The sequence below is a fragment of the Tupaia chinensis genome, unplaced genomic scaffold (genome assembly GCF_000334495.1).
Source record: "Tupaia chinensis unplaced genomic scaffold, TupChi_1.0 Scaffold144058_2, whole genome shotgun sequence".
Classification (NCBI taxonomy): Eukaryota; Metazoa; Chordata; class Mammalia; order Scandentia; family Tupaiidae; genus Tupaia; species Tupaia belangeri.
In genome coordinates, this window is record NW_006203911.1 from 743,402 (window position 1) to 760,886 (window position 17,485).

Genomic DNA, 17,485 nt, shown 5'->3' on the forward strand with positions numbered 1-17,485 from the left:
TCTTTGAATACATTTTTATAGAGTGAGAACAATTCTAGCATTTATCTCATCAGAGCCCACCCGTGTCCCACATACCACAGCCAGCTTCCCGAGGCATCTGTCAATGTGCCATAATAAAAAATAAATATTTGGGGAACCAGCAGTTAGCGTAATGGCTATGTCGCTGGACTCCCACGTAGTCGACCGCGGTTCGTGTCCTGGACCCGGTGGCTTAAAACTCACGCCGGGCGCGTGTGCGTGCGTTGTGCGTGCATGCCCAAGATCCCGAGAGGAGAATGGAGGAGAAGGGATTGCGGTGTGACTATCCACCCTGGGGGGTGATTTCTCGCTTTCTGTCTCTCTGTCTCTCTCTGTCTGTCTGGCGAGCACACGCGCCCTACAGTGAAAATCTCTCCAAAAAAAAAAAAATTTGGTATTTGTCTCTGGCTCTTGGCACACAGATCCTAAAATCCTAGGGCTTTCTGAAGTAATAAGATGATTAGTATCTTAAAAAAAATCTTTTCAACATTTATTTCATGGGAGAGAGAGTCAGAAAGAGAGAGAGAACTCCCAACAGAGTCTTTGCATCACAGACCACCCCAGCCTTAGCCAGTCAGGATCATGGGATATGAATGCACCTGGTGTGCACAGGGAGTTCTCAGGATGCAAACCTGGGACCTTCTCACATGGGTCCAGCATCATAGAGCCTTGTGTCACCTCTATGCTACTGCAGCTGGCCATGAGTGTCTTTTTGTATGCTAATGAGATGACTGAGGCTGAGGAGTCCTTGACAACTTCAGGATGGGAGCTGGCTGCTGGAAAGTACGTAGTTCAATTAGAAGGTTGGAATTTTCAACATCTTTTTTAAATTTACATTTATTTATTTACATTCATTCACTATGCATCATTACAGCATTCAAAATGATATTTCACATCCAGAATACACTGTATATTGGCTCAATCAAGCACATCAACATACATGTTATCGTCAACAAATAATTTGCCATTTCTTGTTTCCTGTATATTTTGCTTTTATTTCCCATCCTCGATTCCCTATCTTGCACCCTCTGCCATGTACCACCTTCCTCCCACACTGTCTCTGGTATCCATGGTTGCTTTCTATGCCTCCCCCCCCATTTTATTGATTTGATAATGAACTTAATTAATCTAAATATTTCCAATAGCAAGCACAGCTGATATTCAACCTCACCCTCTGCCACATCTATCCAGGGAGGGGAGATGGGTTGGAGATTGCGTTACTCACCAATGGGCAATGATTTACTCAACCATGACCACACAATGAAACCTCTAATAAAGATCTCAAATGATAGGATTCAGTAAGCTTTATGCTATCTGAATACAGTGAGATGCTGGGAGCATGGCACACCCAGAAAGGCTACAGGAACTCTGCACTTCCCCTTCCAGTACTGGGCCCTGTGCATTTCTTTCATTTAGCCATCCTGAGTTGTATCCTTTATAATAAACCAATAATAGTAATTAAAGCACTTTCCTGAGCTCTGTGAGTCATTCTAGCAAATTATTTAACTGGAGGAGAGGATCATGGGAGCCTCTGACTTTGTACTCAGATTGGACAGAAATATGGGTAACTTGTGGACCAAATATTCGAGACTAGCATCTAGAGTGAGGACAGTCTTATGGGACTGAGTCCTTAAAACTGTGGTGTCTGATTATATCTTTGGGCAGTTAGTGTCAGCATTGAATTGAATTGCTGGAAACTCAGGTAGATTTGGAGAGTTGGAGATACGGTGTGGAAAAGATCAAGTATTTGGTGTCAGGAGGTAAACAGATTTTCTCCAAATCCCCAAAACACAAACCCCTTCTTACATGGTGTCAAAAATGCCACGAGTGTAAATAGCTCAGCCAGTAACCTGGACAAGCTTGAAAGTCATACCCTTGTTCTCCAGAGGCTCATCTGGAAATACCCTTTGCAGGGTCTGCACCAGCCCCCTGAGTAGATGTGAAAGGGCCTGGTTATCCTTACATGGAGATATAAACAAATCGACACTGTTTCACCAGCTGACCCCATTCTGGTGTAGCACTTGTATTAGCACAGTAGTGGCTATGGGGAACCTGAAGATGACTGAGAGCTGCTGTTACAATTTGTCTGGAAATCTGTACTTGTCCTCAGGACTACGAATTCTTGCTCTCTCATGCTTCTTAAGTGCCTGATGTGTGCTTATTTAGTTTTTCTTTTTAAGAAAGATTTTTGCTATAGGGCACATGTACTTGCCAGAGACATAGAGAGAGACAAAGAGAAAAAGCAAAAAATCACCCCCAGGGGGGATGGCCATGCCACATTCCCTTTTCCTCCATTCTCCTTTCAGGATTTTGGGCATGCATGCACATATATGGCATGAATTTGAAGTCTCTGGGTCCGGGACTTGAACTAACCATTGTCAACCATGTGGGAGTCCAGTGCCTTAACTACTGTATATTTGCTGGCCCCCAACATATGCTTATTAATCTTAGGTAACCCCCGCCGCCTCGTCTCCATACCCTATGCATTGTATGCGTGTGTCAGCTTCCTTACCCACTAGCAGTGCTTCGCGTTCAGATTTGATAGGACTGCTGTTCATGGTCTTCTCAAGAGGGTAGTCACTATCCTGGTTTGATGCACACAGTCTAGAAGAACAGCTTTCCTGGGGAAATAACATGTATCCTGGGTCAGTTCAGTTCACCTAATTTGGCAATAGAGATGGTTTCAATTAACGATAAAACAAGAGTAACTTTTTTTTTGTAGGACGTACCAAGGTATTTATTTATTTTCTTTCTTTTATTATTATTATTTACATTCAATCACTGTATGTCTTTATGGCATACAAGCAATACTATCCAGTTTGGATTACTGAATGGGAAGGAAAATAGCATAAATTATAAAAGCATGACAGATAATCCAAATCTTCTTTACATGGCTTCAAAACAGAAGAATTTAAGTATTTATCTTCAACTTTTCCCCCCCACATTCATCATTCATTTGTGTTTGTGTGTGGGAGGAAAGGGTAGTGTTTTCTTGTAAGACAGGGCTTCTGTGTTGCAAGGTATCTCTGTCCTGCTTCATCCTCCAGTAGCTGGGACCATATGTGGATACCACCACACCTGGCTTTTTAGAGTGAGCCAAAGCATCAAACTTGGGCCTCCCATGTGGCCTCAGCCTCCCAAGCAGCAACATCCAGGGAATGCTACTATGGCTGAGCCTACCTTCACCATTCTCATTGTACAAGTAATCTGGGGAATCACATCCAACATTTATTGTCTACTAATTAGATGCCAGGAACTATTAGACATGTATTATCTCCAATGTACAGGTAAAGAAACTGAGGCTTAGATAATTTAGGCAAATTGATGTAGATCATATTGCGCAGAAGTGGTAGAGCCAGGATTTCATCCCAGGCCGTCCACTGTTAAAAAGAATCATTAAAAAAATTGGTAGGTCCACATTCTGCTAATGGTAAGTCCCAACCTAGATGGAAACTCTACAATGGAGCCAATCCACTCAACCATTGGCTTTCTAGTAAAAATTAGAGCCTCTATCTATTGGCTAGCAGGTATTTCCCTTTCTGTCTGGTAAAGACATTATCACTTAGAATATTCCTGACTTCACAGCAAGAAATGACCATGACCACAAATATCACTAGACAGTGGCCATCTTTGTTGTTGAAAGTTTTTCTCTTTCTAAGCGTTGCAGGGTTCTTAAGAGATACTCAGGTAAAATCTATGACCAGCAATCAGACTGAAAAATACCTCCAGGCCATGCATGGATCTTTCTTTTTCTGTTTGGGTACTGAGAACATCTTTTCTGTATTATAAATGTGCAGGAAGAGCCTTCAGAAGAACGAATAAAAGAAATCACTGCTTTGCTCTCACTGTTTCAACCTTTTACTGCTGTAAAAGAAAATGCTGGGAAATGCTCCTTGGGGGCAGATCATGGCTGACTCAGATGCTTTGTCACTTCTTCCCTTCCGTAAGCCCTCAGCTGGGACAGGATTCCTTCTGTTTTCTTTAAAGATATCTTCAAAGCTTCCAGGATGCTGTCTCTGAATGAAATGGTCTATGCTGCAAGACATGTTGTTTCATAGATTTACAGGTTCCCTGGCTGCACGCAGAGGGGAACCCCTTCTAGATGACCTACTCAATCTTTGGCCTTTAGAATCTAGTCCAGGCAGTAACCATTATGCCAAGTTTGATTTAAACTATTGGCTCAGTTCTAAGCCACAGGCTTCACATCTGCTTCTCACCCCTTAAAACATTAAATGATCCAGTAAGCCATTTCTTAAGTGTGAGGGTTTAACAGATTGGGGTTGACTTAAGATCTGAAGTTATCCTAAGAAGTTTTAGCTATCATGAATAGAACTGTAGTCTTACTGAAACCTGACTTCAATTTTATTAGAGCTGGCATTTTAAAAATTAGAAGGTATACTAAGGGGATGCTTATCACTTTGAATTTGACTAGCAGACTCAAATAGCTAGTTCTTTCCATGGTAAGACAGACATAAGTCACATTGTTGTATTATAAAACACTGACAATAACTCACACTATGGCTTACTGTCAAGAAACCCAAACAAAAACAACGATAACAAAAGATCCCTTCTCATGAAAACTTATTGCTTTCCTTTCAACCTGAAATTATTTTGCAGTCTAATTTGATGGTACTTTTGCTTCCTAACCTAATTGTGTCAGGTTGAAATATTTGGTCACAAATCAGCTTCCAGAGAAGATCAGTTTATAATGAACTGTCATGAATTTCTCTAAAAGAAGCTTTGCCTAAAATAACAGGAAAAAAACATATTCTGACTCCATTTCTTTTGATTATCATTGGATCTCACTCCCTGTCCTCTATAGCTGCCACCTCATGGTATATTCAATTTCAGAATGGGAAACACTTATCCTTAGGCACAATATAGCAAGTCTCTTCTATGCCATTTGACCTCTTGCTTCTGTAAATACTTTACAAAGCTGAAAGCTGCTTATACTAAAAATGCCCTTACGTCAATTTGTAATGTCATTCCTAAAGAGTGATGCTAAGCATGATGACATTAGCATAACCCCACATCTATCTGGAGTCTTCTGGCTATACACACTATTGCATGCAGGAAGCAAAACAGCCATGTGGCAGCTCTGGGACATTTTAGAAGCTCTGATAGTATAAGGAAAGTCCTGATAAGCTTTGTCCCATTTCAATTAAATCCTTGATAAATGAATTTCTCTGGGATTGTGATAGTTTCTTTAATAGTACCCACAAAACCGAAAAGTGAGTTGGTTTTATGAAGTGGAAGAATTAAAAGCATATTGCAAATGGCCTCTGGAAGAAAACACTTTCAATCATTTATTTCAACAAAACCAAGCTTGCCAGTTCTTAATGGTACTCTGGGGGAAGTCACTGTGTTGGTAAACACATCCAGGGCCTGAGCTGAGCACAGAAGATAAAGAACATAAGCTCTTGAGGAATGGTATCATTACTGATTTCTGCTTTTTGGTCCAAGTTCCTAATCTTCTCTGCCTTTGGTGACATTAAAACCAGGAAGTTCTGGTCAATACATTTCCTTTTCAGAGGATAACTTCAGCTGTACCTTCAAGCATAAAGGAAATGGAGAGGTATGACATGGAAACACCCATTGGTAGACTTTATGCACCTTAAGTAGACTAGGCACTTGATGCCTGGTTGTTATACACTAATTTATGCAGTTGTCAGTAGACTCTTCTAGAGGTGGTATTTTTTACTGCAGGCTTTCACTTGCTAAGTCCCATCTGGCCTTCCCTTTCCCTATTATCTAGTTTTAGAATACTGTGGCTCCTTGTTTCTTTCCAAGGTTTCTCACCTTTTGGTGTTGGCTATTACTCTCACACTAGATGGAATGTGTCTGCAAAAAAAATGTCCACATGCTAGTTGCACTTGAGTTTCTTCCTCTAACGAAATGCTCACCTAAGAGTATTTGTGTCACATGAGTTTTCTATGTTGTTATTTGCTTGATAAGATGAAGCAGGGAAAGGTGAACACTCTAATCTTTTCTCTTGCTCTCTTTGTTGACTAGATGGTGCATGTGCTCACCAGAGAGGAGAAAGGGAGAGGAGAAAACACCCTCCTCCCCACCATGGGGAGTGGTCACGCCACATCTCTTCTTTATCTTCCCCTCCTTTCGGGATTTTGGGTATGCACGCATTCGTGAACCATGTTTCTCAAGCCGCTGGGTCCAGGACTCAAACCATGTGGTTAGCCACGTGGAATCCAGCTGTCCCAATCGCCAGGTCATGGAGCTGGCCCTCTGGTCTTCTCTAAGAGGAAAGACTAAGTAACTTTAGCAATGGATGGACCTCTTATTGATTGAAAAGTATACTATCAGGACCAGCAGATGGTATAATGGTTACGTTGTTGGACTCACACACAGTCGACTGCGGTTTGAGTCCCGGACCCAGTGACTTAAAATTCACACTGGCTGTGTGTGCATAAGTGTCCCAAATCATAAGAGAATGGAGGAGGAGGGACTACTATGTGGCCTTCTTCCCAGGGGTTGATTTCTCGCTTTCTGTCTCTCCAGTGAGTGTATGTGCCCTATGGCAAAAATAATCTATCTGAAAAAAAAAAAAAGAAAAGAAAAAATACATTCTCCAAAACTCTTAGAAATGACAAGGATTCATGCTTAAAAGCAGAACTCTTAATATAAGAATTACCCAGGAGGCAGCTTTTATTTTAACCTCCAGTCAGTCGATTGTTCCACATTGATTCTTATTGCAGTAGCTTTCAGGGTATTTTAATTGTCAAGAAAGGGAGAAAAGAGGCAAGGAAAACATTCACGTAGGATTCATATACCTTTTCTTTAAGATTTTCCAACATTTTTTCCACTTGCAACTTGTCGTCTTTAATTTTTTCAAGTTCAGCTTCTTTCCTTTTGTATTCCTCTTGGACTTTGAGTAGATGCTACAAGAAAGACAGTCACTAATTAAGAAACCATACTTCACCTAAAAACCCTGGCTGAGATTAGATATCACAAGGGCCTACCTCACTTTCCCCCGGCATATACAGTAGTTTTATCATGCAGATTGGTTAAATCAAGATACTTTTCACTTTACGTTATTTTTTTCTGACTCTCATGAATTTCCTTTGAGTTTGCTCATATTTTACAAAGGGCCTGAAAAGCTAACTGATGTAGTCATTTCACTTCTTCCCTATTCTGGTCAGGGATAAGATAAAATATCTAATTCTATGTGGGCAATATCTTGATTGGTGCATGGAAATGACCTTAATATTGTAAAGCATTCTTGTGAGTACCCATCTGCCAAATCAAGTTCAATTGCTATGAGGAAAGTAGTAAAGAATCCAAATTTCACATATATTAATTTCCATATCAGTAGAGAGGGAGCTGGATTTATCATTCTTTTTTTTTTTTTTTTGGAGAGGTTTTTGCTATAGGGTACATGTGCTCACCAGAAAGACACAGAGAGACAGAAAGTGAGAAATCACCCCCCAGGAGGGATGGCCATGTCGCAATCCCTTCTCCTCCATTCTTCTTTCAGGATCTTGGGCACACATGCACACGCGCCGGGCTTGAGTTTAAGTCACCGGGTCCGGGATGCGAACTGCGGTCGACTACATGGTAGTCCAGTGACATAGCCATTATGCTAACTAGTGGTCCCGGATTTATCATTCTTAATAATTACAGCAAATACTATTTATTGAGCCCTTAATATCTGCTAAGGGTTTTGGAAGTGTGTTCTTTTTTAAGCCTCACAGTAACCCAATAATACTATTATCTCTGAGAGGCAGAGAGGCTAAGTGGCTTCCCTAAGGTCATTAAGATAGTACATTGGAGAACTAGAAGTTAAAATAATTCGGGTTCCCCCAGTGTCCATGTTCTCAATCACCATGTTTTCTTTAAGTTAATTTATTCAGGATAGAGAGTAGATGTGCATGCAAGAGAGTGAGACAGTGAGAGAATGAGAGAGCAAGACAGAGAGAGAGAGAGAAGCACTCTCAATAGGATCTGGTTATACTATGATCCCCTTTCCCAGCCCTCTAGCTTGTCAGAATCTTGGGCATACCTGTGTACCTGGCGTGTTTCAGGTCAACTGGGCCAGGGAACTGAACTTGCCCTTGGCCATATGGATTCCAGTAATGGCATTTCAGTTTCCTACCTACTGCACCACCAGGATGCACCCCATCTTATGTGATACATTTTTTGGGATAAGATAGGATATATATATATATTTTTAAGTTCTGCTATAGGGCACAAGCACTTGCCAGACAAAGAGAGGGGTGTTGGGGAGTGAGAAATCACCCCCCAGGGGGGGTTAACCACATCATAATCCCTTCTCCTCCATTCTCCTCTCAGGATTTTGGGTATGCATGAACACATGTCCAGAGGTGTTTCTCAAGCTGCTGGGTCCAGGACTCAAACTGCACAATTGGCCATGTGGGATCCAGTTGCCTCAACCTCCATGCCATCTACTGGTCTTGGGGGAACTTAAAGCGAGTGCCCTCACCCGCCTCAACCACCACACCACTGGCTGGCCCAAGATAGGAGCAATTTTGTGATTGTTTACAAGGATATTTTTCTAATAAAAAGTAATGAAAAGAGGTGAAATTTTTTTTTTTTGAGGTGGAAACCTAATCTCACTGAAGTCTTTGAAGTGATGAGATAAAACAGTTAATCAATTTCAAATTGCATTTAACAAAAAAACCCTACCCTTTATGTGGGATAGTTTCAAATTCAGGGTAAGAGGGGGAAAAACAACAAAAATGTTTCCAAATCTTGCTTTTCAGAGGCTTTTAAAAGGCCATTGGCAGAGCTAAAAAAAATCATGGCACAACATACACTGTCAAAGTTCTTTGAAGTCTAACTGAGGATATGCAATTTTTGGTAGAATGATCTCTGATATAATTTACATGTTCTAATTAAACTTTGTAGTGACAGTAAAAGGAGGGTAAGCATTACTTCACACATTTTGCTATTAGAAAAGGTGAAATATTAATGTGATATTACTTGTCACGCAGAAAGACAATGGTGGCAGAAGTAATAACACAAGTTCCTAGTGCTAGAAGAGACTCTCTGTTCATAATTTGAATTTTTGCTTTCCAGCCAGCAATTAGCTTTGCCCTAGATAATTCCAAGGCATATGGGAAAAAAAAAAGATTGCACAATTTAATTTTTAAGGAAAATAGCTGGTAGTCTGGCATGACAGGAAAGGATAGTACCCTTATTTAGAAGCACTACTCTTTTACTGTAGTGAAAGCAGATGTAGATATCTTTTAAACTGTAGGCTGCCTGTGCTGATGGTTACATAAAACTTCTAGATATTGAGCAATTATTAGTGTTGTATCTGAATGCAGCTGCAATTGGATATACTTATTTCTTTTACTTTTTTTGGAGAGATTTTTGTCTTACGGTGCATGCGCTCACCAGAAAGAGAGAGACAGAGACAGAGACAGTGAGAGAGAAAGTGAGAAATGACCCCCGGGGGGATGGCCACACCACAATCCTTTCTCCTCCATTTTCCTCCTGGGATCTTGGACATGCATGCATACACGTCTGATGTGAGTTTCAAGCCACCGGGTCTGAGACTTGAACTGTAGTTGGCCATGTGGGAGTCTAGTGACCTAACCACTGTGCCATCTGCTGGCCCCTACTTTAATTTTTATACTTGGAATTATAATTCACATAAATGACTATCCAAACCAAATAAAAACAAATTGCTATTTGTACCCAAAGCATTTATACTTAAAAATCCATCACACTCTCACTTCAACCCAAATCAAGGGTCGGATCCCTGCCATTCCTTCTATAAGGCTGTATTAGTTGGCATTCTATCAACTAGACACTTATTTATCAGCACTTTTTTTATGTCCAGATAATTAAGGTTCTTCATAAGGACCCTGAGGCCCTGTCTACATCCCAAAATATCTTCTGAAGAATAAAGGAAAAATTAGATTGTATTCAGTACACATTTTAAAAGAGGTTTTTGCCTTAGGGCTTGTGTGCTTGTCAGAGAGAGAGAGACAGAGACAGAGACAGTAGGGGAAAGTGAGAAATCACCCCCAGAGGTGGTTGGCCATGCTGCAATTCCTTCTCCATTTTCCTCCTAGGATCTTGGGCATGCACACACATGTGCCTGGAGTGAGTTTCAAACCATCAGATCTGGAACTCAAACCACTGTGGGAGTCCAGTGACATAACCACTAAGCCATTTACTGGCTCCCAGTATAGTTTTAAAATGTTAGTGTTTTTCACTAAATGCCCTTTCTCTGAAAAATTGGTGATCCATGTCTATCTCTGCACTAACCAGACTATTTAATTAACCTATCCTCAGCCATACCAGAGAATATAATTCCAAGATTAGCCAGTCTGATATTCTATTTACTTTCAGGAGACTGTTTCACAGGTAAGAAGCTGATGCTATTCTTCCAAAAAGGCCAGAAAACCAGAATGCCTTCACCTGTTGCATTCCTTGCAGGGCTTGCTGCAGAAGTTTCAGCTGCTGTTCCTTGTTTGGGTCATCTTCTCTGTGGGCTTTGCCCTGTTCTTGCTTGAGCAGTTCTACCTCATTCCGATAGGCATCAAGCTGCCAACGGAGGCTGTCATTTTCTTCCTTCAGAGCTTCTGCCTGTGATACTAAGGCTGAACAATCAACAGAAAATTCTGTTATCATTTTTAATTGCCAAAGAATAGGTGTGCTTTCCAGAGAGAGAGATAGAGGGAGAAAGCACTCCTCAATGGGATATAGTCACTTCAGAATCTCTTCTCCTCCATTTCTCCATTCCACTGAGATTTTTGGAATGCATGCACACGTACCTGACATGTTTTTTTTTAAGCTGCTGGACCTGAGATTTGAACTTGTGGTTGGTAGTGTGGGATCCAGTTCTCTTAACCACTAGGCCATGGGGCTAGCCCAATCAATGTAAAATATTATCCCATGTGTCCAGATTCCTTTGTGGTTCACCTGAGTATCATAAAAACCTTGGTACTTTAAATGGACATGTACAGAAAACCTCTTGATGAGGAACTTTGGGTCTGAGTTGACCATAGCAGCATGAGATGCACACAAAAGCACATGGGTCAACTTCTGTAAATGAACCAGGATTCCAGCACAAAAAAGTCCTCCTCATAGTTCAGATTTTCCATTCCAAATATAACTAACATATTTCCAGGTAGCACTGGTTACTTTTTTAAAAAAATATTTATTTCTTTAGAGAGAGAGAGACAGGCACACAGGCACACACATGCACACGTGCACACACACACCCAGCAGGGTGTTGGTGCCACAATCCACCCCTGGCTTCACCCAGCCAGGATCGTGGGCACATGTGTGTGCACCTGGCATGTACAAGAAGACCTTGGGATGTGACTCCAGGACCCTCTTATGTGACTTTGGCATTGTGAAACATTGTGCTACTGCTGCGCCACCACAGTTGGCCATCAGTTACTTTATTTGGAATGCAGCAAATGATAAAATCTCTGTGTAATAAAATACAGGACTAATTGCCTTGGACTAAAACCATATACACAACAATTTTGTCAAAAGATATTTTAAAAGAATATAGCATTGACTAGTCGTACAGAGGAAAGGTAAAAGTAAAAAACTAAGAAGATTTGGAGGTTTGGGCCCAGCATGGAAGGAGCTTAGAGGTTGCCACTTTGTCTCAGCATCAAGTAAAAAGCTGAGCAAACCAAACATCAACAACTCTTCTTATATTTATCAAAGAAGTGAGTCTATGAGTTTAACTGTTTTCCCCCTCCTGATCTGAGCTATAGACAGGTGAATATAGAGAATCACAACTAACCAGACTAAAAACCCTTGAGGAGAAACCCCTCTGGGAGCCAGTGCCAGAGTAGGAAAACTTTAAGTGTAATTGATGAATTGTTAGAGGTTCAGTGTTGGCAAGTCTATGAGTTAAAAAACTCCCAGGGGGCCCAGTCATAGGGAGCCTCCAGCTTTTTATGACTTTTATCTCTAGGAGATTTACCACATCCTTACAGTGACTGGCAGAGGAAACAACATCATCATTCTGGCAAAGGGAGGGAAAAATGAACCGTTTTGAAATTTGAAATACCATAGTGTTTTATCTTTTTTACCAAGGGCTGCCTGCAGAAAAATATGTTTTTCCCAGAGTCTAATGTGCTAGAGTTTTGTTTGTTTGCTTTTGGAGAGGTTTTTGCTATAGGGCACATATGCTTGCCAGAAAGACAGAGAGAGAGACAGAGACAGATAGACAGAAAGTGAGAAATCACTCCCTGGAGGGATGGCCATGCTGCAATCCCTTCTCCAGGGATCTTTGGCATGCATGCACACATGCCCGATGTGAGCTTGAACCATTGCGTCCAGGACTCGAACCGCGGTTGACTATGTGGGAGTCCAGTGGCATAGCCATTAACGCCAACTGCTGGTCCCCGTGTTAACAGTTTTAAAAGAGCCTAGTAGACCTGGGGGATGAGAAATACCTAACTCCAGCCACTCCTCTCCCCAGCCATCCCATCCCACATAAGGTAGTTGGGAACAAAACTGAGAAGCATTGGTGAACACAGTCCATGGCACAGGCTCATCAGAAGACTGAGACCAAATAATACAACTAGAGAATATTTCCTTTCCCCCACACCTTACCATTATACAAACGAAGGCCTATTCACTAAGTTCCTTTTACCCAGTATACCATGTACAAGTTCTAACAACAACAACAAAAATCACAAGGCATACTAAATGGCAAAAATAACACAGTTTGAAAAGACAGAGTAAATATCAGAACGAGATTTTGATATGGCAGGGATGTTGGAATTATCAGACTGGGAATTAAAAAAACAAACCAGCCAATATATAATTAATATGCAAAGAGCTTTAATGGAAAAAGTATGAGACATGCAATAACAGATGGATAGGATAAGTAGAGAGGTGAGAATTCTAAGGAAGAATAAAAAAGAAATGTGAGTGATTAAAAATACTAATAGAAAGGACTGCCTTTGATGGGCTCGTTAGCAGACTGGCAGAATCTCTGAGCTTTAGTATATGACAAAAATTCCTACAACTGAAAATCTATTTTAGTCCATTTGGGCTGCTATAACAAAATACCACAAACTGGATAGCTTAAAAACAATAAAAATTTATTTCTCACAGTTTTAGAAGCTGAGAAGTCCAAGATCAAGGGACTGCTAGATCCAGCCTCTGAAAGGAATGTTTCCTGGTTTACATATGGCACCTCCTAGCTAAGTCCACACATCTTGGGATGGGGGGCAAGGTGACTCTTTAATCTCTTTTACAATGGCACTAATCCCATTCATGAAGAGTCTACCTTTGCGACCTAAGCACCTCCCAAAGGCCCTACTTCCTAGTAGCATCACATTAATGATTAGGTTTCAACATATAAATTTTGAGGAGAAAAAAATTCAGACCATGGCAAAAGCAAAGAGAAGAAATATTGAAAAACAAAACAAAAACAAGCAAAAACCTCCATATAACAGAATATCCAAGAACTATGGGATAACTACAAAAGGTACAAACATGTGCGATGAGACTACCAGTAGGAGAAGAAAGAAACAGAAGAGTATTTGAAACAATGATGACTGAGAATTTCCCCAAATTGATCTCAGACCCAAACCACATATCTAGAAATCTCAGAGAACACCAAGCAGAATAAATGCACAAATAAACAATCAGTTGAACAAACAAAAAACTACACCTAGGCATATCATATTCAAACTTCAAAAAATCGAAAGAAAGAAATATTGAAAGAACACAGAGAAAAAATATCGTAACATAGAGAAGAACAAATATAAACATTATATCTGAACTCTTAGAAACCTGTAAATTGGAAGAGTGTGAAGTTGAAATATTTAAAAGGTTAAGAGATAAATATCCCACCAACCTAGAATTCTGTACCCCATGAAATTATCCTAGAAAATGAAGGAGAAACAAAAAAAGTTCTCAACAAATGAATATTGAAGGGATTTATTTCCAGTAGACCTGCCTTGTAAGAAATGTTAAAAGTTCTTCAGAGAGAAGGAAAACAAAATAGGTCAGAAATTATGATCTATGTGAAGAAAAGAGCATCTATGAATAAGTAAGTGAAAATAAAATAGAAATTTTTATCTTCCTTAGAGTACATATACTTGCTAAGGGGAGAGAGAGAGAGAAAGAGAGAGATTGTAAGTGAGAAAGCACCTCTCCCCCACCATGGGGAATCATCATGTTGCATTTCTCCTTCCTTCCAGGACTTTGGGTATGCATGCATACAAGTCTGGCGTGTCTCAAACCACTGAGTTTTGGACTTAAACAGGATGGTCGGCCATGTAGGATCAGGTCACTTCAGTGACCAGGCCATAGGCTATTATTTTATTCTTAGTTAATCTAGTATATCACTTTAACAAATACTAACAGCAACAATATATTCAATTATATATACCTCTGTGTGTGTGTGTGTGTGTGTGTGTGCGTGTGTACACTTATGTATGTTTATGTATAGGTGAAACTAATGACAGCAATGATACAAGGGATAGGAGGGAAGAATTAGGGCTATTTGGTTATTATAAAGCATTTGCACTACCCATGGAATGGGTAGTTATTTGAACATATATTTGGATTATTTGTAAATGGGTAGTGTGAACTCTGGGGAAACCACTAAAAATGTTTAGAAAGAAGTATAATTGATATACCAAGAAAGGAGGAGAAATTAGTGTAACAGCTATGTTGCTGAACTTCCATGTAGTCAACCGTGGTTCAAGTTCTGGATCCAGCGGCTTAAACTCATGCTGGACGCATGTGCATGCATGCCCAAGATTCCGAGAGGAGAATGGAGGAAAAGGAATTGTGGCATGGCCATCCCCCTGGGGGATGATTTCTCACTTTCCATCTCTCTGTCTCTCTCTTTCTGGCGAGCACATGCGTCCTATAGCAAAAACCTCTCAAAACAAAACAAAACAAAACAAAAAACAAACAAAGAAACAAAAAACTACAAAATACAGAACAAGTGTGGGAGATGGAAATGTGAACAAAAACCAATAGTAACCAAAAAATAAAAAGTAACAATAGTGGATATTTTTCCAACTGTATCAATAATCACTATAAACACCATTAGTCTCAATATGCCAATTAAAAACAGATTAAAAAAAATTTAAGGACACGAAAATGGAAAATTATCTGATGAGGATAATGTGAATGGTAATATGTCTGACTGGACTAATAGGCAATGCATCACGTATTCATGGTGGGAAAATATTTTGTATGCTATAAAGATGTACAATAGTTAAATATAAAAATTTTTAAAAAGAGACATAGATTATTAGAGTGGATCAAAAATCAAGATCCAACTATATGTTGTCTATGAGAAATCTACTTTAAATATAAGGATACATATATATTAAAGGTAAAGAGATAGAGAAAGATATACTATTCCAACACTAAATAAAAGAAAGTAAGAGAAGCTATATTAATATCAGGTGGAGCTGACTTCAGAGCAAGAAAAGTTATGAAGGATTAAAGAGGGAGCATTGCATAATATAAAAGGTTCAATATTCCAAGAAGACATAAGAATCCTTAATGCATATCAACCTAGTAACAGAGCATCAAAATATGTGAAGCAAAAACTGATAGAACTGCAATGAGAAATAGATAAATCCACTATTATAGTTGGAGAGTAGAGCACTCATCTATTAGAAATGGACAGATCCATGAAGCATAAAATTGGTAATGACATAGCTGAACTTAACACCATCAATAAGCTGAATATAATTGATATCTATAGACTATTTTATCCGATGACAGAAGAATACACATTCTTCCCAAGCTCATATGGAAGTTTAACCAAGGAAGACCACATCATGGGCAATAAAATATATCTTAAAAATACAAAAGAACAGAAATCATACAATGTATGTTTTCAGACCATAGTGGAATTAATTAAACTAGCAATGAATAATAAAAATATATCTAGAAAATCCACAAATACTTGGAGATTCAACAGCACACTTAAAAATAACAAATGGGTCAAAGAAGGAATCTCAAGAAAAATTCTGAAAATACTTTAAACTAAATGAAAATTAAAGCAAAACTCATCAAAATGTGTGGGATACAGTAAAAGTAAAGCTTACAGTGAAATTTATAGCAAGCATAGCATAGAATTTATAGCATAAATGCATTTGTTATTGAATTGTTGAAAAGTAATGATGCATATTTGCATAGAAAAAGCATAGAAATAGACATCATGACTTTTCTGACGACTCAATAGATACAAAGAAGGATCTAAAATCAATAATCTAAGCTTTTACCTCAGGAAACTAGAGAAAGAACACATTAACAAATTAAGTCCAAACTTAACAGATGGTTTGGCAGTTTACTACAAAATTAAACACACTCTTGGCCCAGTCAGGGAACCTGAGGCCGGGCTGAACATCAGTCCCAGCCCCAGCCTCAGATCCCAACCTCAGACCCTCCTCCTTTCAGCCATAAAGGTAGGCCTCCCCCACCCCTTCTTTCTTTTGTTATTTCTTTACTTCTCCTTCCCTCCATAGGTCAGGGCAGCTCTCAGCTTTCAAGCGGAATCCATCTATATCTACAGTCTCTTGCCCAGTCAGGGAACCTGAGGAAGGGCTGAACATCAGTCCCAATCCTGGTCCCAGTTCCAGCTCCCAACCTCAGACCCCTCACTCCTCTTAGCCAGAAAGAGGGACTAGACATGTCTAGAATTATATTTTTCAAACATCTTAGAATCATGAGGCTCTCAGGGATCCTTGCTCAGCACTGAACCACCAGCAAAGAAGGAAAAACTGCTCTTCAGAAACCTGAAAAGAAAATTCCTCCCATGGGGACCACATTGCTAACTACAGAAGAAGAGATATTTTGGCACAGAAGCAATTGACAGCAAAAGGGAACCAAACTAGTTCCCAGTTTCAGAGACATTCTCCAAAGAGTTCTCTATAAGTGAATACATCATCAAATGGCTAGAAGTCACAGAAGGGCCTCAAGTATGAAAAAAAGGAAGTACATCTCCATCAAAAGAACACAATAACTCTCCTCCATCTCTTGAAAAAACAGAATAAGTTACTGAAATGTCGGAGAAAGAATTCAGAACATTCATAGTGACAACACTTGAGGAGACATAACAGAAAAGAGACAATGAACTCCAGGATATGAGGAAGTCCTTCCGCTATTTGAAAGAAGAAATGGACACCATAAGAAAGAATCAAATGGAACTGTTAGAGAAGACGACTGTAATACAAGAAATCAAAAACTCTCTTGAAAGTATTAAAAGCCAATTACACTGTGGAGAACAATATGGAGGTTCCTCAAAGATCTACAAATAGAACTACCATTTGATCCAGCAATCCCACTTCTGGGTATTTACCCCAAAGACAGGAGAATGCTCAGTCAGAAAAGTGCCTGCACACCAATGTTTATTGCAGCATTATTCACAATTGCCAAGACATGGAACCAACCTAAATGTCCACAAACCGATGAATGGATTGGAAAAGTGTGGTATATATACTCCATGGAATACTACTCAGCCATAAAA

The 17,485-nt window shown here is 39.7% G+C and overlaps 1 protein-coding gene across 4 annotated transcripts in view; it reads right to left on the reverse strand.

Moving 5' to 3' along the window:
- Positions 1 to 17,485, reverse strand: part of ENOX2 (ecto-NOX disulfide-thiol exchanger 2) — a 348,870-nt gene that overhangs the window by 9,408 nt on the left and 321,977 nt on the right. For all 4 annotated transcript variants that reach the window (XM_027767236.1, XM_027767234.1, XM_027767235.1 and 1 more), the window contains 3 exons: positions 10,426 to 10,607; positions 6,807 to 6,914; positions 2,531 to 2,639 (listed from right to left, as the gene is read on the reverse strand). In XM_027767236.1, coding sequence (XP_027623037.1) covers positions 2,531 to 2,639; positions 6,807 to 6,914; positions 10,426 to 10,607 — 399 coding nt within the window. The remainder of the gene's footprint in view (positions 1 to 2,530; positions 2,640 to 6,806; positions 6,915 to 10,425; positions 10,608 to 17,485) is intronic.